The sequence below is a fragment of the Acomys russatus genome, chromosome 2 (genome assembly GCF_903995435.1).
Source record: "Acomys russatus chromosome 2, mAcoRus1.1, whole genome shotgun sequence".
Taxonomy (NCBI): Eukaryota; Metazoa; Chordata; class Mammalia; order Rodentia; family Muridae; genus Acomys; species Acomys russatus.
In genome coordinates, this window is record NC_067138.1 from 73,393,341 (window position 1) to 73,419,369 (window position 26,029).

At 38.4% G+C, this 26,029-nt stretch overlaps 1 protein-coding gene across 3 annotated transcripts in view; it reads right to left on the bottom strand.

Moving 5' to 3' along the window:
* Nucleotides 1-26,029, bottom strand: part of Astn2 (astrotactin 2) — a 985,961-nt gene that overhangs the window by 144,724 nt on the left and 815,208 nt on the right. For all 3 annotated transcript variants that reach the window (XM_051163215.1, XM_051163211.1, XM_051163209.1), the window contains 2 exons: nt 18,592-18,725; nt 16,881-17,029 (listed from right to left, as the gene is read on the bottom strand). In XM_051163215.1, coding sequence (XP_051019172.1) covers nt 16,881-17,029; nt 18,592-18,725 — 283 coding nt within the window. The remainder of the gene's footprint in view (nt 1-16,880; nt 17,030-18,591; nt 18,726-26,029) is intronic.

Genomic DNA, 26,029 nt, shown 5'->3' on the forward strand with positions numbered 1-26,029 from the left:
CTACATAATAATAAATAGATACATCTTTTTAAAATAGAATTTTAAAATAAAGGGGCACAGGGGAGGTGTTATAGGATGCCATTATATTTTGGGTGTTTTTTCTTCCTGTCCCTTAGCTCTCAGAATAACAACTCAAGATAATTATTTACAAATCGTTAGGGCAAATAGCTAAGCTCTTCTCTGACTAACTGATAATATAACCCATTATACTAATTTACATTGTTCCATTTGGCTGGTTACCTGAGCTCAGGCACCATGCATCCATTTTCTTCACATCTTGCATGCTGAATCTAGCATGCCTGGCTTTATACCAGAATCCCTTCTGTCTGCTGGAAGTCCCACCTATTTCTAGCCTAAGCTATAGGCCATAGGTTTTATAATTGATAGTTGTTGCATCTATACAAAACACAAGAGAGTCCTTCTGCAGGGAGGAGGTCTGAAGCAACAATGCCTCAGTCATTAAGAAGTATGTGTTCTTGGAGAGGCCCTAAGTTCAGTTCTAGCAACAGTGTTGGTCAGCTCATAGCCGCTTGTAAATCCAGCCCCAGAGTATCCAGTGCCACCTTTTGCCCTGTGTGGGTATCTGTACTCATGTGCACAGATACCTACAAAGGGACAACCACATATATGTAATTATATATATATTAAGAATGAAAGAAAGTGCAGTAATATAAAGGCATGATGAGTTATCATTTGGCCTTCAAAAGAGAAGACCATTGTCAGTTGCAAAAAGATGGATGAGCCTAAACAACACAAAATAAGGCAGCCACAGGAAAATAAAAGCTGCATAAATCCAATTACATAAACTATCTAAAATAGCAAAATTCAAAGAGACACAGAATAAAATGGTGCTTTCCACCAGCTGGGGTGATGCAGAAATGAAGAATTGTTTTTCGATGGGCTATAAACTTTCTGTTCTGCAAGATGGGATGGTTTCAGGGATCTGCTACCAAACATAGTATCTACAGCTAGCATTCTGAGATTGCATGCCTTAAAATGTGTTACAAGAATAGATGTCATGATAAGTATTGTTACACCTACACCCTCATGGGCACACAAGTGAACAAAAGGAAACCTACAGGAGATGGGTATGTATAATTATGTTTATGGTAAAGCCATACTATGTATATGCACACACTCAAAACAATGAGAAGTATGTATTGTGTTAGATGCAATTTTGTGTATGTCAATTATACTCTCAATAAAATTATTTCTAAGGAGCACAGAGAACTTAAAAATAATCAGAGAGATAAATTAAAGCTCTAGGTGACATGTCAGTAGAAGTAAAAGGTGCTGTGACATAAACAAGGCCAGGAAAGCTTTTTGGTTTTGATGAGAACAGAGTCAGTTCACAATCAATGAGTGAGTTAGGAATGCAAGCATCTGGGGTGGGGGATATGGAGAGTTATTTTTAAATTAGCATACAAAGTAATAGGTTTCATTATGGAATTTCAATACATAATGTTCTTATTTGTCTCCCTTCCCTACTTCTCACCCTCACTGTCCTAATTCTCCCATTGTTCCCCTTCTCATCAAATAATCCTTCTAATTCCATGTCACATGTATTCTATTAGTCATCTTCCTTTAACGTCTCTTAAAGATTCCCCTCCCATGGCCCCCTTTCTGGCAAAAATGTGTGAAAAAGAAACCCTTATTTACCACAAGTGGGAGAGTAAACTAGTGAAACTACTCTGGAAATTAGTATAGAGGTTTCTCTGAAAACTAAAAGTAGAACTACCATATGACCCAGCTACACTGCTTCTGGCTAAATACCCAAAGAAAGCTGGAGAATTCTAAGCATAGAGAAGTAGCTATGATATAACAAGCTTGGTGTGTCTGAGGACAAGAAAGCAGATAATGTTTTACCACCCTCACATGCTAAATTAGTCACTGGCTTACTGAAAGCTAACTCGGGAAAGTAAATTACTTGTTTTACATTGCTCTCTTTTTCAAATATGAATAAAATATCACTTAACAATACTTAATAAAAGGATCAGTTTTCATGTCTCATAGACTATATAGCTTTCATTTGTGTTTGGTCTTTGGGAATAATATAGTCTACTTTTGAAGTAATTCTCTCCAGAACTCAGCCTCCCGCTATGATGTGAATGGTCCAAAAGTCAGAAGCACCCCATTTATGAGACTCCATGGATGTCCTTAATCCCTTTCTTGTGAAGCATGACATCATGGTCCAAGTAAAGTGATATTAAATGCAGCAAGTTTATGAATGCTAAAATAGGATTGGTAGAGAGCTCTAAACTTTGATAGTCTCAGAGGCATATGGGATTAAAAGCCCACAGTGGTCTTGGACTCAAGAGACATGGGCTATTTGTTGATAATACATTGCTCATAAGTAGATTGAAGAGAAAAGTCCTTGATGTTCAGACTTGGATTCCTAAGATGTAAAATGGCAGGGGGAAACTATCAGAACTAGTTTGTCAGTATCTTGCAAACACAATAGTTTAGGATTCCAGAAGTATGTGATGGAGTAATCAACTTATAATGCTCAGTTTCTCCTTCATGAAAATGAAGATAACAATTGAAACTTCAACATAGAGTTACCATAAGGATAAAATTTAACTCAGAATCTCTGTTTTGTTCAGTGTACTCATTTACTAGGTGTTTTCTATAGACAAATATCTGATCTAATGGAAAATGAATAATTTAATAACAAAGAACTAGAATTAAACCCTCATGGATCTGAAAGTCTATACCAGAGTATAGCACATAGCAAGTACTCCAAAATAAAAGCAATTTTATTGACACTTCTGCTATTATTGGACAGTCAATGTCAAATGCCATGTTATAGATCAACAACAAACAGACATAGTAGAAGAGAAAGGTCTCTGCAGAGATTCTATGTCCTGGTTCAAGTGAGGAATACTACACTGAGGACCCATACAGCAAAGCAAACTATATAAATGAACATATTGGGTTAGAGATTGTTAGCAAATCTAGAAAAAAAGAGAGGTATGGGAAGGCAGAGTTGACATATTTCTCTAAAGTAAGCAGTTGCTACTCGATTCTCCTGCCTACTTCTGCCGTATGGAATTGTAAGCCCAAGGTTTCCAGAACCTATTATTTTTCAACAGAATTTTAGAATCCAGACTTCCATATAAAAAATCATCCAGACTTCCAATTCTGTCAACTTGTTAAAACATTTTAAACCATAAGTAGCCACTGGTTTGCCATCTCTGATTTTAGGCATAATCTGTAAAAAAATTTGGAAAACTGTTTATATTTTCAAAGAGTCAAGAAAAGAAAAAAGATAGACGCATGGGAGAATAGCAAAATAAAAGGATACAGAGGGTCCTTGAAACCTACAAGTAGAACAATATGATAGGCAGATTTGGACCCAGGGGTCCCACTCAAACTAAGGCACCAGCCAAGGACAATACAGGAGGTAAACTTTAAACCCCTTCCCAGATCTAGCCAATGGTCAGAATATTCTCCACAGTTGAGTGGAGAGTGTGATATGACTTTCTCATGTACTCTGGTGCCTCACATTTGACCATGTCCCCTGGAGTGGGAGACCTAGTGGCACTCAGAGGAAGGACAGCAGGTTGCCAAGAAGAGACTTGATACCCTATGAGAATATACAGGGGGAGGTAATCCCCCTCGGGAACAGTCATAGGGGAGGGGAATAATGGGAAAATGGGGGGAGGAGGGGAGGGAGGAATGGGAGGATACAAGGGATGGGATAAACATTGAGATGTAAGAAGAATAAATAAAGAAAAAATGGTAATAAAAAAAATAAAATAGGAAGAACCTTAAAAAAAAAAAAGAAAGAAAGAAAAGAAAAAAGTAAAGAGGGTGCATACTTAGTACATGTGATTCCTTGAGAGCATCTCACACATATATCATTTTGTTGGATGTTTACAAAGTGGTCAGAAGTATTGGTGTTTAATTGTGCAGTTTCCTCTGGTGGGGAAATATTACAGATAAATATGGTTGTGGTAACATAGGAAGAGTAAAATTGGAGCCTAGAGTGGAGAAATGTAAGCCTGACAAGGAAGTATGAAATCTGGTGTCCTCTTCTGGCCTGCAGCTATTACATGCAGGCAGAACACTGTACATATAATAAATAAATAAATCTTTTAAAAAATAGTAAGATCTAAGTAACTTCTATATAGTGTGGCCTTTGTGGGTAAGACATTAAGGACAGAGGTGAGATAAAATGGAATAAGAATTACCTACAAATTTGTTACTTTTTCTACATATATTGCATTACTGGGGATCGAGCTAAGGGCAGCATGAATACTAGGCTAGGGCTCACCACTTAGTAATACCCACAGCTCTTTATGTCAGTTGTGAGTGTCTTAGAGAGAAAATATCATGGTTTTGGCTCTTCCTGTCAACTGGGAAGAGGGAAGACTTCATGGATAACCATTTTCCTATTTTCTCTCATGACCTTTAAGTTATCTTTACACAGTCATAACTTCCTCTCCAGGGGTTGATATAAAAGAAAGAAAGAAAGAAGGAAAAGAAAACTGAATCCTCACCTAGAGTCAGAATCAATTCCCCCATGCTTTGATGACACACAAAATGAGTTCTCAGAGTGATTTACTTCTGTAAAGAACACTCAACTCTTCCTGTTCCCAAGAACTAGGGCTGGCATCGTGACAGCAATGAGCAAAGGGAAGAAGTGTAGACTGAATGGTCAGAAAACACAAACCAATTTCATAGTCCTACAATTTTTAGAAGTTTGAACTTCACAAACCCAGTCTTTAAATCTCTTATTTGTGAATAGAATACTCACATCTACTTGGAAAGATTCATTTATGGATTAAATGAGGTAATGGATTTAAGGGTTTCAATGCATCCTTCAGAACAGCCACAGTGCTAAAGTTTCTAGACTTTGCCAGAGCTTAGCTCTCAGTAACCTGATATTTACTTCTTTAATTCCATCACTTAACATGTATGATCCAGGCCTTGACTTTATCTCATTAGCTCCTACTCAGGTCTTTTTTCAATGCTTAACATGGGTCTGATATTCTACGAGGAACAGAAGATAGAGCAATGAAAGTAATTATCGGTGGAGATGTTAAGAGTGTAGTGAGAAATACAAATGTTAAATTTCCCCTATATCAAAATATATTCAGTATTTCAAAGTAAATTACTAATACTAGAAGAGTAAAAAGTGCTGAATGATCACAATGTCCAAGAAATGAGTAAATCCAATTTAATGATTCAGAAAAGTGGCAGTGAAACTCAACTTTCAGAACTAAGAACTAATATATAGACAAGCTGAGTAATTTGGGAATTAATTAGAATGTCAATGAAGAGATAGTCGTCTAGAGTAGGCAGTAGGGATAGGAAAAATAGATCCCTGAGATAATGGCAACATAACCAAATTGGTTCAATTATGAAATTAATAAGAGATACATATGAAAAAAAAAAGCCCCTGCATTTTTAAGACTCTAGTCTTATAGTTTCTTAGACAATAAATACACACTCAGACAGAAGCAAGCTTGCAGGGAGGTGAGAGATTCAGTTTAAGATATATTGACTTTGAGTTGCTTATGGGACATAAAATTTTAAACATGTATACAAATCAGCTGTATATGGCTAAGGAAATGGAAGAGAAAATAAGGCAATGACATACAATGAAAAATGTGGTAAATAAATGAACAGTGGGTATTTCTTCAATCATAAGAAAATCAGTTATGTCAAGCAAAACACACATACCCCCACATATACACAACATGAAACACAGAAGCAGAATATGATTACTTGTGAAATATAGAGTAATAGAGGATGAATATGAGCCAAATACATGTGTGTGTGAGTGTATGAAAATGTCATGAGATTGAATTTACCTAAAAGTATATGGTAATTTTAAAAAAACTACAATGATCATATTGTCTTTTATTATAGATATAGATACAGTAGCACAAATATAGCTTGAATTAAGAAAAGAATACAAAATCAAGCCACAAGGACCTTAAAGATCTAAATAAAAGACAAGAGGATCCACCAAGGAAGGCTGAGGGTAGTGAGAGATGAGAGTGGAAAACTAAGGTAGTATCTTATCAAAGAACCAGGGAAAATAAAATATTTTGGAAGAGAATATTCAATCTTATAGAATGTAAAAAAAAAAAAAAAGTATCAGATAAATTTACAAAATTTTAGTCTTCTAGGTATGACAGGGAAGGTACACTTATGAAACCTCAGCAGTATTGCTGCCTAAACAGACCAGGATAATTTTAGCACCTGTTGATATCCCAGCATGGATGGGAGAAATCTCACAGGGCCCCACCCCTAGAAAAAGACCCATAAACAATTAATGGCTGCTGAGAGAGGAAGAATTAGTTTTCACCTAATTGATTATTTAATACCAAGTGGTCAACAATAAAATATACATATAAGCAGCACTAAATGGAATATATATATATATATATATATATACATATATATATGGGTATGTCTGGATATTCTATAACAAAATAATATAAAACATGTATGTATATTATGTAACAATAGTTCTTAAAGAAAAAGATGCCATAACTTGAGGAGACAGGGAGAATGGGAAATTATATATTTTAATTTAAAAAAAATTTAGGAGGCAGTGATCAAAACCAAGCAACAAAGTCCTTGTCATAGACAGCACCTGCTCAACTTACTAAAAGACGCGCATGAAGATCAAACTGCCCATCAATTACATGTTTGTAAGGGGCCTAGGTCCAGCCGATGCATGCTCTTTGGTTGTTGCTTCCATCTCTGTATGCCCTCATGGCTCTAGGTTAGTTCACAATGCTGGTCTTCTTCTGGAGTTCTTGTCCCCTCTGGTATCTTTAATCCTTTCCACCACTCTTCCACAGGACTCTCTGAATTCTACCTAATGCTTGGCTGTGAGTCTCAGCATCTGATTCAATCAACTGCTGGGTAAGGTCTTTCAGAAGATGGTATGTTAGGCTTCTGTCGGTAAACATAGAAGAATATCTTTAATGATGGCAGGTGGTATTCTTTCATGAGGTGGGTCTCAGTTTTAGCTAGGTATTAGTTAAACTTTCCTTCAGTCTTTATCTGTACACCTTGCAGTCAGGGTAAACTGTAGATTGAAAGTTTTGTAGGTAGATTGGTGTTCTCCTTCCACCACTATAGGTCCTGCTTGGCTAGAATGTGACCTCCTAATTCTCCATGTCCCCAGCTGCTAGGAGGATCATCTGGAGACATACCCATATCCTCCCTGTCTGTCACCTACTCTATTGGAGGTCTCCAGCTTGCCTCAGTGATACCCTCACACTTGGTTTTCCTTTTCTCTCCAAGCCCTCTCACTTCCCCTCCCCACTCTCCCCACATCTAACTCTCCTTTCTTTCCCTACCCATACCCTCCCCTACCCAGTTCCATCTCTACATCCATTTCCAATGTCTAGTCTATTTCCCCATTTGAGTGAGATTCAAAGAGGGCCTCTCTTGAGCCATCTATGTTACTGTGAATTGTAGTGTGGTTATCCTGTAGTATATGGCTAATATCTGCTTATAAGTGAATACATACCATGTGTGTCTTTCATGGTCTGGCTTACCTCACTCAAGATTATCCTTCCTTGTTGCATCCATTTGCCTGCAAATTTTATGATTTGCTTGTTTCTGTAGCTAAGTAGTATTCTGTTGTCTAAATGTACCACAGTTTCTTTACACATTCTTTGGTTGAGGGACATCTAGGTTGTTTCCAGATTCTGGCTATTACAAATAAAGCTGCTATGAATATAGCTGAGCAGATGTCCTTCTTGTATGGTGGAGGATATTTCAGGTACATGCCCAGGAGTGATATAGATGGGTCTTGAGGTAGTACTATTTCCAATTTTCTGAAAAAGCACTGGATTACTTTCCAAAGTAGTTGTACAAGTTTGTACTCTCACCAGCAATGGAGGACTGTTCCCTTTTCTCCACATCCTAACTAGCATGTGCTGTCACTTGAGCTTTTGATCTTAGCCATTCTGGTATGTGTAAGATGTAATTTCAGAGTTATTTTGATTTGCATTTCCCTAATGACTAAGGATACTGAGCATTTCTTTAAGGGCTTTTCAACCATTAGAGACTTCTCTGTTGAGAATTCTTGGTTTTGCTCTATACTTCATTTTTATTTTGATTATTTGGTTTGGTGGTGATTAATTTCATGAGTTTTTAAAAATATATTTTGGATATTAACTGTTGGAGGAAAGTCCAACTATGTTTCCAAATGCTAATTTCAGTATCTTGAGACCTAGTTACTGCTCTACCATGTTGAACTATCTCCTGTAACCATGTGATGATAAGAAATGTTCCCCAATTATCACTGACTGGATAAATAAAGATATTTAAGCCTATGACTTTGGAGAAGACAGGGAGGTGGAGTTTTAGGTGCCTGGGCCTGGGTTGGTGGGAGGAGGAAATGGTAGTGCAGCAGTAGGGGAGGAAGCCAGAGAAAAGAGAAAGAAGATGGCGCTCAGCATGTGGCTGTAGGAACAGGCCAATAGAGCAGCGAGTGCCTCCTTGAGGGCCATCAGATTGGAAAGTGGTTGATTTTTATGTGGGTTTTAAAGGTACTAGTATTATAGTATCTCAGAATCTGCCCAACATAGTGCTTACAGCTTAAAAATAAATCATAGTTTCTCTGTGTCAGTCACTGGGGAACTAATTGGTTAAAGAAAACTACTTCCAGAGGCTCACAAGTCTTATCTTGGTAGTCTACCTATTCTTTCTTTGAGTACCACCAGAGCTCACCTCCAAGGGGAGGTCATCAAATATGGGGCACCAGAGCTCATGTCAGAGTTAGTCGCTGCTCTCCACATAACTAGAGGATGTCCTGTCCATTGGCTATATCAGAGTTGGGGTTTGGTGTTTGCTACTTGCATTGTCCTTAGTTAGTGCAATAGTTTGAGCAGACACCCCTGGGCCCTGATCCATCTGTTACGAGATACCCCTCGGACGTGGACCTAAGGGAGGGTAATATGGTGGGGGTGGGAGGGTAGGAGGAACGGAAGGATATGAGTGGTGGGAGAACAATTGAGTTGTAATCTGAATAAATTAATAAAAAAAAGAATAGAAAAGTAATAAACTCTTGCCCATATTTTTATGGGCCCACTATGACGTTAATACAAAAACCATTCAGGAACAAAAGATAAGTAAATTATTGATAATGAAAAAAAGAAAACTACTCCCTTAATAATTTACTGACCTGATTAATATAGAAAGAATAATTCATCTTTGTACAACCCACTATCAGTTGCAGGGTTGGTGAAGACCTTTTCCCTATCTGTAGGATGTCATTTTGATTAATTGACAGTATCCTCTACCACACAGAAGCTTTGCCTGCCCTCAGTGGATGAGGATGTGCTCAGTCCTGATACAACTTGATGTGCTGGGGCGCTCCTCTTTTCTAAGGAGAAGGGGAAAAGTATAGGGGGAAAAGGGTGGAAGAGGGGTACTTGGTAGAAAGGAGACATGGGGTTATGATCAGGATGTAAAGTGTATATATATATTAAAATTAAATTTTAAAAAGAAAAACAAAAATAAGTTTTTAAAGTCATTGGCTAATGTCGATGGAATAAATCTCACAAAATTATTCACCTAGATGAAGAATTATAGCCAAGTAATGGTTGCTGAGAAGAGAATCAGTCTTGTCTCAGGATAAACACTCTAAAGGGTTATCCAGTCCTGTGAGCTCAGCCCTGAACATGTGGACACACTAGAAACATAAATGGACATAAAACGTGACAACATTAAAGAAGAAGGGATTATAAGTTTGAGAGAATAGAGACATAGCAAGAGAGGGGGCATGGGAAATGATATACAAGACAGTATTCCTGTATAAAATTCTCATATAATATCAAATTTAAACTAAAATTTTAGATTCAATGACAGGAAGATCATAAATATTCATGGAGTAAAATGATTCAATAACCTGGTAGGAACAGGTTATACTGAATATACTGAGTTGAAGAAGTAGTAGAAATTGGATCCAGTCACCAGAAAGTATGTCATCAAATGTAATAGTATAAATAAGAGAAAATGGATTTTATTGGGTAGAATGAGGAGCATTTTTCTGTGTTTTAAGAATAAATATTTATAACATACATTTTTAGTACTGGCAAAATAATATGCTAAAATAGACATATATATGCCACTTCCTAAGAATTTGTGAAGATATAAAGAAATTATTAGAAGAATAATCTAATATAAAGGGTAACACCTACATTACATTACAAAGGAGAAGATAGACCATACATCATGATGCCTATTAATTTAAATTGTTATCAAGGTAAATGGACTACTTCCTGTTATTATATTTTCTGTGACTGAAGGATGCATACACATATTAAGGATCACAGAGAAAGTAAGTGGGCAGGAGCAACCTGGAATAAGCACAAAGAGGTCAGTTCACATTGGTGGCTAATAATGTACAAACATCCAATCCTAGACCCTGAGTTTTCCTCAATCTATTTAAATATCACAGAGGAAGGATGCTTACATTGTCCAATCAAAGGTAGAATGGTGAGAGAATTTGGGTTCTTGTTGAAAAGAGTAGCTAAAATATAAGGCATGGACTTTACCATGGACAGGGAAACTACTTTTAAAGGTCGCAACTTACAGGTAGACAAAGTACTTATATTAAAATATTGCAAGTGTAGATGAGTCAAAAGCGCGGGTCTGATAGGAGTGGGAGATCTACAGACAGGCTGAAAAAATATGGTCAAAGATTTGGGTGTGGAAACCAGTGATTTTACTGGAATAATATTCTGTGGGGACAAAGTATTCAGTGTGGCTTAGGAGTGGTTGGCTGAAAAAGAATAAAGGAAAATTCACTGAAAATGAGTGGTTCAAGGAAACAGAAGATTTGGTTGTTTAAAAAGGCCATCTACAAAAACCATGAATTCGTTTCTTATGGTGACATGAACAAGAAAGAAAGATCCAAACCAAAACCAAAAGTATTTTTAGAACCCTTTTTAGTTAAAGCGGGAAGGGGAAGTTAGGTTTTCCCTTTTTAGAGGATATCTGAGCATCCTAGACATAAGAAAAAACGGATTTAGCCTCCAAAAAAAAAGTCTTTTGTATGAAAAGTGGGTGTTCTTCTGGTATGATTCACACTTGTCCTGGAGGGAGATATTGGTGATGACTCAGGGAAATAGAACTTTTATTCTTCTGTTCTCTGAAATGGGCAGGTGGCGCTGAAGATAAAAATGGCAACAAATGCCACTAGAAAGGGAATCCCAAAAGGACTGTGGGTGATCACCATGGAGTCTGGAAGTCTTAAATATGTTGACTTGATCCTGTTGACTAATTCCTGGGAGTAGAATCTCAAAGAATTGCCTCACTTCACCTGAGTACCTTTCACAAATACCACTTTATTGAGTTAGAAACCACTTCTCTGTGTGAGCTATACTATATGAGTTATCTCATCACCCATCTTGCTGTCAAAGACATTTCTCACTAAATTATTTCTCTCTTCTAGTAGACAATGAGCTAGCTGGGTAGAGGAATCATTCTGTGTTTTGATCATGTTCTTGACACATCAAAGTGACTATACTAGAAAGAGGCCCATCATGTTAATGGGATGAATAAATGGTTTTTTTGTGACTTATAAAAACTGTCTTAAGAAGGTTGGTTCGGTAGCATAGGGACATGAACAGAATTAAGACTTTGTAAGATATAAATACCTTTTCTTTGGGGGAGGTTCTTGGCCTTAGAAATATCTCATTCAAAAAAGCAGATGGAGTGACAGAAACATTACTGAGACCCTAATATTAGTTCCAGATGTTTTAGGCATGCTATTTTATACCTCACCCTGCAGAACATATTTCACTTGCCACCCTCACCACGCCTACCCCCTGTTCCATTTTAGTTGAAGGGGTGGATTTCTAATTCTAGGGACATTGTTTCCCTGAGGCTGGCTCAGGGCAAGACGACTCCAAGCTGGTGATAGCCCCTTTAACTTCCACGGCAACAGGCAAGGCTGAGGCATAACCCAAAAAGTTTGAGGTTGCTTCTGGAGAATGTCCTAAGTACTTTCAGGGTAACTGCTCCATCACAACTAGCACATGGACCTCTCTGTTCCTAGAATAGCATCTTCCCAAATGTTCTTCTCACGTGAAAAGGTCTTTATTTTAAGATCTATGATGGACTGGTGAGTGCATGCTGGGGAAAGTTATAGAGGAGGGGGTCTTCTCAACTGAGCTGAGGCATAATGGTACAAGGGAGTGAAGCTGTAGGAAGAGCTGAGAGTAGACAGAGGTGGCTTCTGGCAGTTTACAAGTTCTTCTTGATCCAAATCTGAGTCTAGTTGAACAGTTCCTATTGAAGCCATGTTTGAAGAACAAACAGACAAACAAAAACACAGAGACTTGGGCATAAAGTAAAAAGAAGAGGCAGATATGAAGAACATACACGTGGGAGTGGGGCAGGGAGGAGGAAAGAAGAAACAGAGAAGGAAAAGGGAAGGATGGAGAAAAAGAGAATCAGAAAAGACTTGAGAGTTGGCAAGAGATAAACCTGACGCCTGGTACCAATCTGCTGGGGAGAGGCCCACCAGACTTCCAGATGCCAGGACAGAAAGGGGCACAGACCAGCTCCAGATGTTCCTTCCTTTTTTTTTTTTTTTTTTTTTTTTTTTTTTTTTTCAGGATGGGTGGGGGCAAACAGAAAGAGCCTGTTGCCTCTTCAAGAGCCAAAAGAGTCAGCTGGCCTTCTATCCCTGAGTCAAATGAGCTGAAGCTAGGAATCCCATGAGGAAAGACAGAAGCTTCTTCTTTTTTTTTTTTTTTTAAAGACTAAAAGAAAATCCATCAAGTGAGCAGCAGATGCCTGAGGAAAATATGTGGTAGGGATCTTACTGAGCTGGGAAGGAGAAGACTAAAATGGAGGGAGAGCCTGTTCCTTTTTATTCTCACTTTCTCAGTCACACCAAGGAAGGAGGACTCTATGCTAGTGCAAACTCTTGGGATTCTCAGCCGCTGATAAACATATGAAAAAGAAGTAACAATCCTGATGGTACCTACCATCTAAAGATCAGGAGTCCCCCATGCTGCCCCCATGGCTATCTGCTGGCTAGTTTTCACTCGCCTTAGCTATACACACATCTCTTTTTTTCTTCTACCTCTAGGATTTTTCTCAGGCATAGGAACTGTAACAGACATAATATGGGCTCTTGGACTTCGGCTAGAGGTCGTCAAAAAAAGAAACCAAAACTCTAGGTCTAACTGCGGGTCTACCACTAGCTAATGTGCAGAATCTCTGTCCAAATCCTTCTTCTCTGAGTCTGTACGTCAAACAGGGGATTTGGACTCATTCAGTTGGCTTGTGCTTCGGCTCCACGTCCTGCTCCCCCACTCCACACATGTCCACCCGGCTTGAGAGGCTGAAGCGCATGCCAATTGCTCTGATGAGGCCACGTGGGAGAACTAGATGTCTGTTTTTAATACTGATGACAGATTAGCGTGCGGGGAATTTAGCCACCCTCAAAACAAGCCCCATTCTGCTCAAAACAACTGGAACACGAGGCTACTTATGCTTGGTGTTCTTAAAGGAGTCCTGAGACTCATAAAGCAATGGTTTCTCGGAAGGAAACAAAGGTCATTGAAGCCAGAGGAGGGGACAGGAGCAGGGGTAGAAGACAGAAAAATAAGTGTGCCTTTCAATAGCTCAGGAGTATGGAACAGATGACAGCCAACAAGGACATGTGTTTACATGAGTACATAGGAGCAAAAGAAGGAAAAGATGTGTGTGCACCTATGTCTATATGTGGATACACATGGGCTTCTGAATAAACAATTCCAGCACTAAACTTGGATGTTGTAAAAATTCAAAGAGCAAAGGTAAGAACCTAGGATTCCCTATTCTGGCAGCACCTGACCAACTGTGAGGAATTATCTTTCTGAAACAAGTTTTAATTGTACCTTGTTTTCTCCTTCACATCTATCCTTCTTCTCTCTTCCCCCAATCCTGATTTCTCTCCTTATTCTAATCATGAAAATAAGAAAAAGCAACTAACCTTTAAGTACTTACTATGTCCCAAGAATGATACTATAGTTGGTTCTCAAAATAGTTTGACCTAGGAAATATATTGACACATATTATCTCTCTATAGAGAAATAGCTAAAATTGAAACCAGAAGCCAAAATTTTACTCCTTCATTGGGCATATGTTCTTCAGGATAAAATTCATGGAACTAAACCAAAAAATTCAAATTTGAGCCAAGTTCATTTTTTAGAGGTATTATAGTTTGTATTTGAGGTACCACCAAATAAATTGTCTATGTTATAAAAAAAAAAAAAACATACACACACACAGTCTTAAACCACTGGATCCAGTCATTGAGAAGTGAATGGATCCTGGGAGCCTTGCCTTAATACATGTATTAAATTCATTAACATATCATCATCTGAGGCATGATCAGAAGGTCATGAAGTCTAGGAGGCGAAAAAGTTGGAAAAAGAAGGTCATTGGAATTAAGACCTTGAGAAATCCATCTTAGATCTCAAGCAGTACTATAGAGCAACAGTAATAAAAACAGCATGGTCCTGGCATAGAAATAGGCTGGTTAACTAGTGGAATTGAAAGGAAGACCCAGAAATAAAGCCACACATCTATGGACACTTGATTTTTCACAAAGAAGCTAAAACCATATAATTGAAAAAAGATAGAATCTTCACCAAATGGTGCTAACTGGATGTCTACATGTAGGAAATGCAAATAAATCCTTAACTATCACCCTGCACAAAACTAAAGTCCAAGTGGATTAAAGGCCTCATCATAAAACCAGACATACTAAATCCGTTAGAAGAAAAAGTGGGGAAGAACCTTAAACTCATTGGCATAGGAGAAAGCTTCCTGAACAGACACCAAGAGTCTAAGATCAACAATTTATAAATGGGACCTCATGAAACCATATAGCCTCTGTAAGGCAAAGGATACTGTCAACAGAACAAAACTACAGCCAACAGACTGGGGAAAAGAGACACACATGGTATATAACCACTTATAAGTGGATATTAAAGACATAATACAGGATAACCATTCTACAATACACAGACCTAAAGAAGCTAAAGAAGTAGGAGGTGCTAGGGCAGATGTTTAATTCTCATTCAGAAGAGCAAGTAGAATAAACACTGGAAGTGGTTGAAGAGAAGGAACAGGACAGGAACCTACCATAGAGGTCCTCTGACAGACTCCATACAGCGGGGGATCAAAGAAGATGCCAGACTCACAGCCAAACTTTGGGGTAGAGTGAAGAGGGTCTTATGGAAGAGTTGGGGAATAGAAGGACCTGGAGGGGGCAGGAGCTCCACAAGAAGACCAAGGGAGCCAACAAATCTGGTCCCAGGTGTGGAGGGCATGGTACAGAGACTGATGCACCAACCAAGGACCATTCATGGTGAGGCCCTAGACCCCTTGCTTAGATGTAGTTTGATAGGCAATGCAGTCTCCTTGTGGGTTCCATAATATGGAGAGTAAGGGGCTACCTCTGACATGGACTCTGGTGCCCGCTTGTTGATCATTTTCCCTGGCTGGGCAGCATGGCCAGGCCACAGAGGAAGCTGATGCAGGAAGACCAGATGAGACTTGGCATGCTGTGGTCAGATGATAGGGGAGGAGACTAGGGGAAAGGGGAGTGGGAATGAGGCAGGGAGGGTGGGGTCCGGAATGAGAAAAGGAGGGGACTATAATTGGAATATAAAGTGAATAAATTAAAAAGACAATAAGAATTTTTTTAAAAAATTAATGAATCAGTAATCTAACTTGGAACTGATACAGGTGTTAGAATTAGCAAAAAGGAAATTTTAACTTAAGGTAACAAAATGCTATGTGGAAAATGCTGTATTGGAAACATAGTTCAATGGCAAAGGCACTTTCTATGAGGCCTGATGTCCTTGGTTTGATTCCCAGAACTCACATAGTGAAAGGAGAGAATGAACTACGAGAAATGGTCCTCTGACCTCTATAAGACACCACAGTGCATACACTCTCCAAATAAATAGTTAAATATAAAGTCATTAAGTAATAATCCATGCAGGGCAAAGCATGCCTGTAACACCACCCCAGGAGCAGGAACAAAAGGACCAAAACTTCAAGGCCAGGTATGACTTCATAGGGAGTGTCTGTCTCGACAAACAGAATAAGCCAACAACAAAAGATATGAATATATCCAGACATAACTTTCAAGAAATAAGTGGCAATCAAAAAAAAAAAAAGAACCAGATAGAACTAAACACAGATAAGATTTTATGGAAGGTACTAGAGGCAATATGAGAAATTACCCAAATGAAGCACAGAAAGAAAAAATTAAAAAAGAATAAATAAATGAAGCATAGCTGATGAGTAATACCTCCAAGAAGCTATATACACATGTAATTGGAGACACTGAAGAAGAAAAATGAGGAGAGAAAAAAACCTATTTGACAAAATAATAGACAAAATGTTTCCCCAAAGTGATGAAATTATAAGCCCACAGATCTAGGAAAGGCCACTGAATGCCAGACAAGAGAAATACTAAAATTGTTCAAAATGAGTAATAAAGAGAATTTTAGAAGCTGCCATAGAAAATTATCATGCACATACAGAGAAACCAGGCTAAGAGTTACAGCTTGGTTCTAACATGGCATAAGGAAAGAAGGACAAATGAAGAACATGATTAAATTATGGGAAAATAAATTTGTCAGCACTGAAGCCTACATCCAGTCATGATATCTTCTAAAAACAAAAAAAATAGAGAAAATATATCACTGACCGATGTGAACTATAAGAAATAGTAATAAGTGTTCAAAAATCTTTATTCCAAACCACACAAAAGTTTCTCGGTTCCTTCACAACACAGGTGACACCAAAGCCACAAAGACATTAGAGAATCTGGTTTCATCCTCTGTCCTACTCCTACCATCCTCACAAAAGGGCAAAGCACTTACCTGTGTACAGGTCAGTGTCTGTGTACTCATCCACTTTCTTGTGCTGCAGAATGTAGTCAGAGACTTTGGTCCCAATGGCTGGCTGAACATCTATCCACTCCAGAGACACCACCGTGCTGGAAGGCTCCACTGTTGGAGAAAGCCGTAACCTAATGGGGGTGGGGTGGGCAAAGAAGGTTGCTAAGTTTTCGTCTTGTATCATCCGGGGTCCTAAAGAGTTGCAGAAATTTTATCCTGGTTTCAAATTAGGATTACATCTGCTACCACAACTTTGTATGGCCTTAAATAAAATACTTTTCAGGGCTATTGTTTCTCCATCCACAAACCAGAGATACAAAAAGCTCCCTTTTAAAAAGGGATATAATACAATCGACAAATTAATTAGCCTTTGCAGACAATATCTGTTCAATGAAAATTGGTTGGTGTTTGATTTATTTAAACTACGCTTTCAATGGTATTTCATTTTGTAGAAATAATTGGCATGGACTAACACAGGTGCTTTTAATCTTTCTGCCAGTCCTTTCAGTTCCTGAACACATCAGTCAACTTCAATATCCTCAAATCTCTCCAATTGGCACATTATACTCTCTCAAAATAGAGAGGGCCTTTTGACTTTTGGAATAAGTCCTTCTGTAATGCACTAAGAAAGAGAATTGTTGAAGGTTATTATTTCGTTGCTCTTTGGAGATAATGATATGCAATTCTCTCATTTCACAAAGTAGGAAAAGTAAGGCCCCTAACAGAAACAGCTTGCACAGTGTCATATAACAAGACACAGGCAAAATCATCATGGTATCTTGGCCTCTGAGGGACCATATTCTTTCTTTATACCCACTATGCTGTACTATCTCTACAAGAACAATCTTACAGTTTGGATTCTCTCTTCCTACAGAGGTGTTCTCTGGAACTCTGGCTGCCCATACTGGCTCCTGACCATTTCTCCTTACATCTCTTCTTGACCACACTTCTCCAAACAAGATGACCTTTCTTCGTTTCCTGAAATAAATGCCCGATGTCAGGTAATTCCAGTAGGCTGTCCCATCTGCCGAAACCATGATTCACAAGCACTTGTTCCCTAGCTTATTGGTCCTTTTTAATTCAGATCCCTTCAAATGTATTTTCTTAATTACCCCCTTTTCTATCTAAAGCATGCCTACAAGTCTCCCCACGAACAACTTTGTTTTCTTTAGTTTTTAATTTAACTGTAAATGGTGTCTTTTTTCCTTTTAGCATTGTCTGTTCGACCTCACTACCAGCCTCCTAAAGCTTTACATTGTCTTTCTCTTAATCATTGGTATTTTCTAACCCAGTGATAGACACACAGAAGGTGGCCAGAATTATTGGCTGAAAAAGTGAACAAAATAAGAGATGGTGTATATTTTTTTAAATCTCAGTAGCTGTATTCAAAGAAGGCATTGTCAAAGTGTATCAGTTTTCCAGCAGACCTGTGCTTAGTGGAAAAGCATAGGAAAAAGAAATGGACCACAAAGCATCATTTTAAAACACCATACACTGAAAACTCAGTGCATGTGTCACATTGCCATACTGCAAGAACTCCTTCTTTCCCAAAGGAGGAGGGAAGTATCAGAGATTTTAATGATTTCTCTAGGCACCCTGAGAACACACAAAAATATATAGGTTTATCTGCCAACACAAGAGTGTGTGCCAATGGCAAGGAATGGGCAAAAGTAGAGGGACTATACATACTTACACCGGCTGTGGAAGAGGGCTACAATTGGGAAGCCCACTGGCATCAAAGGCACTGAGGTCACACCTGCACCAGTCATCAATCACATCTCCTTTCCCAGAACACCAGTAGGAACTCATCAGTGCACTCTTGAAGGCCTGAAAGAGAGAATGACAGAAGGGAAGACAATAATAGAGACTGACAATAAAGGTCTGTTGATGGTCATGATACTATGCCACCATGGGTTTGTAGTATCCTTCCTCCTTAAATTTTTGTGACCTTATCATTTGAGTTCTCCCATCCTGAGATATTCATTTCTCAGTATCCAGAATAAAACTGAGACTTAGTGCTAGCAATGTCATTGGGAATTTCTCTCAATCCTAGCACTCTACCTAGTATCACAGATCTTCACAATAATTCCACATGATGGATATTACAATTATTCTTATTTTACATATGGAAAACTGAAGCATACAGAAAGGAATTGTGTGAAGTTGACACGTTGCAAGTGACAGAGGTCAACTCAAAGCCCTGGCTCCAATTTCTGGATATACTCCCTTAAGCAAACTTAGTCTCATCTGATTCCTGACCACAAAGCCTGTCCTACTAGAGACCTTGTGTCTGACTATCTCTCTGCCCTGCTTTAAAACATGAAGTTTCCCATAGTCTTCAGGACTAAATCAAAATCCTTTATTTAAGTTTCTGTCCTTCCTTCTAGACTCATCGTACACAAGTTTTAGGACCTTCAGTACACATTACTGTTCCACTTTCAGGAAAGCACTAACTAATACCTGCCTCAGTAATCAATTTTTGTATATTTAATTAGGAGGCAACAAACTGTCTCTGTACAGGACCAGAAGGAAAACATTTTCAACTTTGTGCTCAGGTGGTTTCTGTTGAAATTACTTAATAATGCATTTGTAGTATGCAAACAATGTCAACCAAACTATAAAAGAATAAAATATTACCAAAAAACTCTGTCACAGTCAATGGTAGTCAGATGGCAGATTGGCTCTGACAGTCTTGCTCTGTTATCTTTGTTTTAAATAATTGTCACTGGCTTAATTAATGCTAATGTTTCTCATAGTCTTTCACAAAAGTATCCACTTTTCAGACTGGAATTCTCCATTTTCATTGAACTCCAACTCACTATTTTGCTCTTAAGTAATACTTTCCCTTAAACCTGAGACTGATTGTATTCTTTTGGACACTGACCCTAGGTCACTCCTATCACCTCATCTCTGTGTCTGTCTTACCCATCAAATTCTAATGCTAATTGGTACCAGGAGCAAAAGACAGACTGTCTTCCCAGGAGTGTTCTTATAGGACCTAGTGTGATCCAGTCAGTATTTAGTGAAAAAATGAGTGGTCGCTTAAAAATGATCATTAATATCAGGTGGAAAAGGGAACTTGGGAGGAGTTTCCTGCACCCAATGGATGAAAGGCCCAAATCTTTATCCTGTTGTCTTCCCCTCTTTCAGTTGTGTTTTGGTGTGGAAGATACTGGACACATGGGTCTAGTGCTTGAGAAAATGCCCTGTTTAAGTTACTCCCTTTGCACTGACATTTCATAGTTTTGGGGTATGAGAATGTGGAACCCAGTTCTTTAATATTTAAGGACTCCAGCAAATGATAATTTTTTGCTCCTTTATCCTGGGCGAGCCTTAAGTGTTTTCTTTTATATTATTTCTTTGTGCTTTACATGTGGACTTTGCATATTGTCTGTCACCAAGTGTACTTGACTGCCCTGGTGCCATATTTTTTACACTCTGCATTATTCAAAATAGTTCAGAACAGAATATTTGAATAGAGAGACTACACATATCTAGAATGGTGGTTCTCAAACTTCCTAAGCTTTAATAAAATTCCTTATATTATAGTGACCTGCAACCATAAAATTATTTAAGTCACTACTTCATAACTGTAATTTTGCCACTGTTATGAATCCTAATGTAAATATTTTGATATATAGTAATTTACCAAAGGGACCACTATTCACAGGTTGAAAACTGGTGATAGAGAAGATGGTGTGTATCAGGAATGTTGGATGTAATCCTCTACCTTACCTTTTCCAGAGGCACAAATAGGCAAACACCAATGGTTCTTCCCTGATGATCTTACCAATAGCTTCTTCTAGAAATGAGTACATTAACAAGTTTCTCCTGAGTCAAGTGAGTACTGAAGGACATGAAAAAGAACTATAATAAAAGCTAGTGTTCATGAAGCACCCAACTGCACAATCCAAAGTACTTTGGGCACATAATCCTGAACAAAAAGAACAGTGCTAGAGAAACTGCCATTTCAGATTTCAAGATATATTACAGAGCAATATTAACAAGAGAAATGTTGTATATTCACAAAAAAAAAAAACATGTAAACCAATGTAAGTCAATGATCCAAACATGAGTGTAACTACAGCCATCTAACATTTGACAAAAAATAACAAAACACACACTGGAGAAAAGAGCATCTTCAACAAATGGTGCTAGGGAAACTGAATGTCCACATGGAAAAGAATGAAATTAGACATTCATCTATTGCCTTACATAAAAACCAACTCTAGATGTATCAGACACATACATGTGAATCCTGAAACTGTAGAAGAAAATTCAGATAACACTCTATAGCATACAGATGTAGGAAAAAACTTTATGAATAGTAATCAATTTATCCAGGAACAGAGGCCAAATGTTGACAAGTAGGACTTCATAAAACTAAAAAACTTCTGCACTTAAAGAAAGAATCAACTGGGTGAAGAGGAAGCCGACAGGGTCAAAGAGAATATTTACCAGCTGCCCATTTGACAGAGGATTAATACCCAGAATGGGTAAACAACAAAAACAGAGCTTTAAAAAACCAAACAAACAAATAAACAAAAATGATTCATTCAAAACTGGGATTAGGATCTAAACATCATTCTTAAAAGAAGGAAGAATAGCTAAGAACTATTTGAAAAATACGTTAGTTATTCCTAGCAATGAGGCAAATGTAAGTGAAAAGAATTCTGCAATTTCATCGTACTCCAGTCATTATAACAGCGGTCAAGGAAACAGCTGGCAACAAACACTGGAGAGCATGAAGGAAAGAAAACCCTCATTCACACTGTTGATGAGATTGCAAATTGGTCTAGCCACTCTGGAAATCAGTGTGGAAAACACTCAAAAAGCTAAAAATAAATCTACTATATGACCCAGCTATACCATGCCTTTGCATATACCAAAAGGATTTGACATCCTATACCATAAATGCTTGCTCAGCTATGTTTATTGCCACTCTATTAACAATAGCTAATTGCTTAGCTATTATTTAATAGCTAAATTATTTAAAACTCCACACATTTTCAACACAGAACCCAGAAGACCTAAACTCAATCTGACTTGAAAGACTACGCCCTGAGGACTAGGTCTCATGACACTAGAAGGCCCAATGACACTTCCAAGGAAAGAAAGCAATCAATAAATAGTCATACCCAGCTATGATGCTTATGATGACTATTATGGCTCCATAACTGTGACAGTGCAATAATGGATGTGTATTCGGTCCTAACTACAAGCTCTGTAATTGAACTTAAGGCCAGCTAAACAAGAGAGAAACCATGGCTGGTACTGAAAACCTAGCCAATTACCTGAGGTTAGTGAAGTCATGAATCTTGGAGAAAAACTTGTACCTATCATTTTGATAAACCAGCATAATTCCAAATTACATCCTACATATTTTCCTTATACCTGCAGATAAGTGTAGTTAGCACCTTTCATCAAAGAAACTTCTCTATATAGCAGTTACAAATTATTACAGAAAACCACAATCAAAATGCAGAGAACAAAACATTATTTGGTGCCCAGTCTGACCTGTTACATCTATAACTCAATTCCTATGCCTGAGGCTCAGGGATCACTGAAGAAAAATGGGAGGAAATATTTCTAAGAGCAAGAGGTATGGGAAGTTTATTATGAGACTGTATCTCCTAGAAACATCAGAGAGGCTCTATCCATGACATCTCATCAATATGGCTGCAGAGACAACATCTGACCAGTGATACCAGTGGACATACTAGCAAAGAAAGGGGAAAGATCACAAGGTCTCAAACCTAGACAAAGAACTACTGGCAAGTGGGTTAGGAGAGTAGGAGAAATAATCTACCCCAAGGAACACCTTTCCCCAATTGGATATTAAATAGCAAGTGGGTATCCGTGATCATATACATGTACATGTGACATAATATAGACCAAGAAGGATATATTTATGTACTTAGGAGTGTGTGTGTGTGTGTGTGTGTGTGTGTGTGTGTGTGTGTGTGTGTGTAGGTGTGGGTGTGTGTAATAATAATTAAAGGAAATTACATAAATTAGAGAAAGAGTAAGGGGAGAGGTGCACAAAAGGAAATGGCAGTAGGAAATGAAGGGAAAATGATGTAACTATATTATAATTTCAAAACATGCAAAAGTATTGCAAAAATTGTAATCCCCATCCGTAACTGTTCTAAAAGCTATGTAGTGCAGCCTATATAAAAGATGAAAAGACTAGAAATCAGGCCATGAAGCATTTTTTTCAAGACCATACAGCAAAAAAAAAAAAATGATACAAGCAGAATGGCAGTCTATACCTCCATCACTTCTGGGTTCAAACATGAAAATCACTGAGATTAATTTCCAGGTTCAGTAAACTAAAGCAGAACATGCTTAGTTAAATTTAAATTTCAGAAATTTAAATAATTTAAATAAATTCCACAAAATATTTACATTAAAGCACTTGGGCCAAAATTGACTCCTGTGTATGATCACTTCTCTGTCCCCAAATCTATGTTGGAAGCCAATGTTCCTTCTAATAACATAAGAAAGGGAGGTGCATTCATAAAGACAGGAAGCTGATAGCAAAGTGTGAGTTTATACTGACTGTCAGACATGTTCTCCCTCATTTCCAGGTTCCTCTTCAGTGCAATCAGTGTATATAACTAACTGTTCATAAATAAAGACTCTGCAACAGAGCTAAAAGTTTAATTACCACATTAGTGAAAGCCAGTGCCATGGTGGGAAGTGACACAGATGGGAAGGCTGCCTTGCTGCAGTCCAACATGGAGAGAGACCATCTTTGTGTGTGTGTGTGTGTGTGTGTGAGAGAGAGAGAGAGAGAGAGAGAGAGAGAGTTTCTCTTCTCCTCTTTCCTCCTCTCTCTTCCCTCCCTTCTCTCTCTCTCTCTCTCTCTCTCTCTCTCTCTCTCTCTCTCTCTCTCTCTCTCTCTCTCTCTCTCATTTCTCAAAACTGAGTTACTGAGTTTGTAGAAAACAAAACAGGAAATCTCCCTGGACTTTGTGAGTTTCACCATCTAGGCAGTTCTTGTCTCCATATCCACTGGCTGTTTCCGAGAATGCTGGGGAACAGGATGGGGCCTGGTATAATGGCCAGGCAAACCTTGGACAGAACACAAACACACTCTGATAAAAGACTGACATCAAACAGGGAGCTCTTGCAAGGCAGCAGAAGCCAGCATTGTGTCAGCACAAGATCACTCTTCCTTACGTCTTCCGTCCTTGCAACACCCCATCCACAGTCCAGCTGGATCTCAGGGGAAGGGAATCATAGAAGTTTCCAGCTTCACAGGACTTGGTCTGTAAATCATCTAATCTAATCCAGTTACAGATACAAATACAGTGGCCCAGAGAGCCTAGCTGGCTACTCCAAGGTGACAAATACTCTCAAGATGAAATTATTCTCTTCCTTCAGTTAACGCTCAAAATTACCTTCTGCAATGGGTTTTCTATCTCCACATATAGGAAATCACGAAGAAGGAAGGAGCATGGAAAATTGAAGTCTGCTGGAATCCTGTACCATTGATCCCCCTAGGTCATGCAAAACAATAAATGCCAGGGTTTCATCCAAAATCTAATTTTAGTTTCTCCAATTTGGATCATATATTGTTTGTGTGGGTGTGCCTGCACTGCATGTGCATGCCTGCATGTGTGTTATGTAGGTGTGTGTGTGTATGTGTGAGTGTGTGTGTTTGTGTTTTCTCACAAATAAATGAAAATGTGTACTGGAAGCAATCTGACTTCTAGCTTTTGAGGGGATCAACATTATCATGGTCGTTGGTTTTCATAACAAAGAAGGTTTGCATTTCCAGAACTCATAAATGCTTCCAAGTTCAAACTAATTAGTTAGTAAACAAAGTTGAGCAGGAGGAGAAAGGCAGCCACAGAAATGTTAAGTAATACAAATAAACTAGGATTTGTTCCCAACACTATTGTTACTTTCTTATTTGAACTTGCATAAGCGATTTCTCTTGTTAAGTCTCAATTTCCCATGTGCAAAATGAAGAAGACAATGATACATTATTGGTAGTTGAATGAGGTTCAGTAAATATGCACTGAACTTCTTCCTCATTACCACTTACTGGCTAAAATTAAAGACATGGATGAACAAGACCCAGTGGCTAACTTCAAAAGACACATGGGTTAATGGTAAAGACAAGACACAAAGAATTAAAATTACTACAGTTCAAATGCTGTAAAGTCATATACACTGGAGGCAGTGGGAATACAAATACAAGGCCCTTTTCTGCTCTAAAATTATGACAATGCCTTAGGAATCTCAAACTCTAAGTAAACAACCTGCATTTCATTAAGATATTTAGGACAGTGTACACAGAATGCTGTTAAGCTCATGAATTAAATTCCATTTTCTGTACTTCTAATGCCTGTGTTTTTGTGACTGCATTTTTACACTGCTGGTATTGCCTGTTGACAACAAGCGAGTTATTTTTGATGTTGAGGCGGGTTACGTGAGACTCCAGAATGAGACCGCGAAGTCCTCATTCCGTGCTTTCTGCATTGTGTTATCTATACAGCACTAATGTTGCTCGGTCATGAGATTGTCCAATTCTTGCCAAATAAGATAGGGGAAGGTTTTGAAAGACAAAATAACCTATTGTCTTCTGATCCTCTCCATTCCACTACTTAATGCAGTAACTAACATGCAACATAAATCAGTAGGTGTTGGTTGGACTGATTTAAATTTTTATGTGGAACGTTGAAGGAAACAAACCAATTCATAAGCAGGAAAAGAAAAGAAAATGCATTTGTGACCCTCTTCCTCACCAGGGACACCTGTGTCATGCATGCCAATGTGGTACCTCCATGCAAAAGCTGAAGGGCAATCTGGGCTTCTTCCTCTAACTCACAAGCCATCTCCCTTCCTTGGGCCCATGGATAGCTCCCCTAGTAGGGTAGCTCTGCCCCTTCCATAGTCAGTTCTCACAGCTTCTAGACTAGATCCCCAGCCCCAACTTCAGCTACTGCTTCCCATTCTCTCAGAGCTTTTGGAAACATCACTGGCTCCTCTGGATTCTTGCTTCAACATCTTCAAACCTCCCACTGTTTCCCAGTGAACACCTCAAGTAATGAACTTGAGAGTCATCACTCTTTACCATAAACTCTGTGTTTTCTTTTATCTATTACTTAATGTTCACA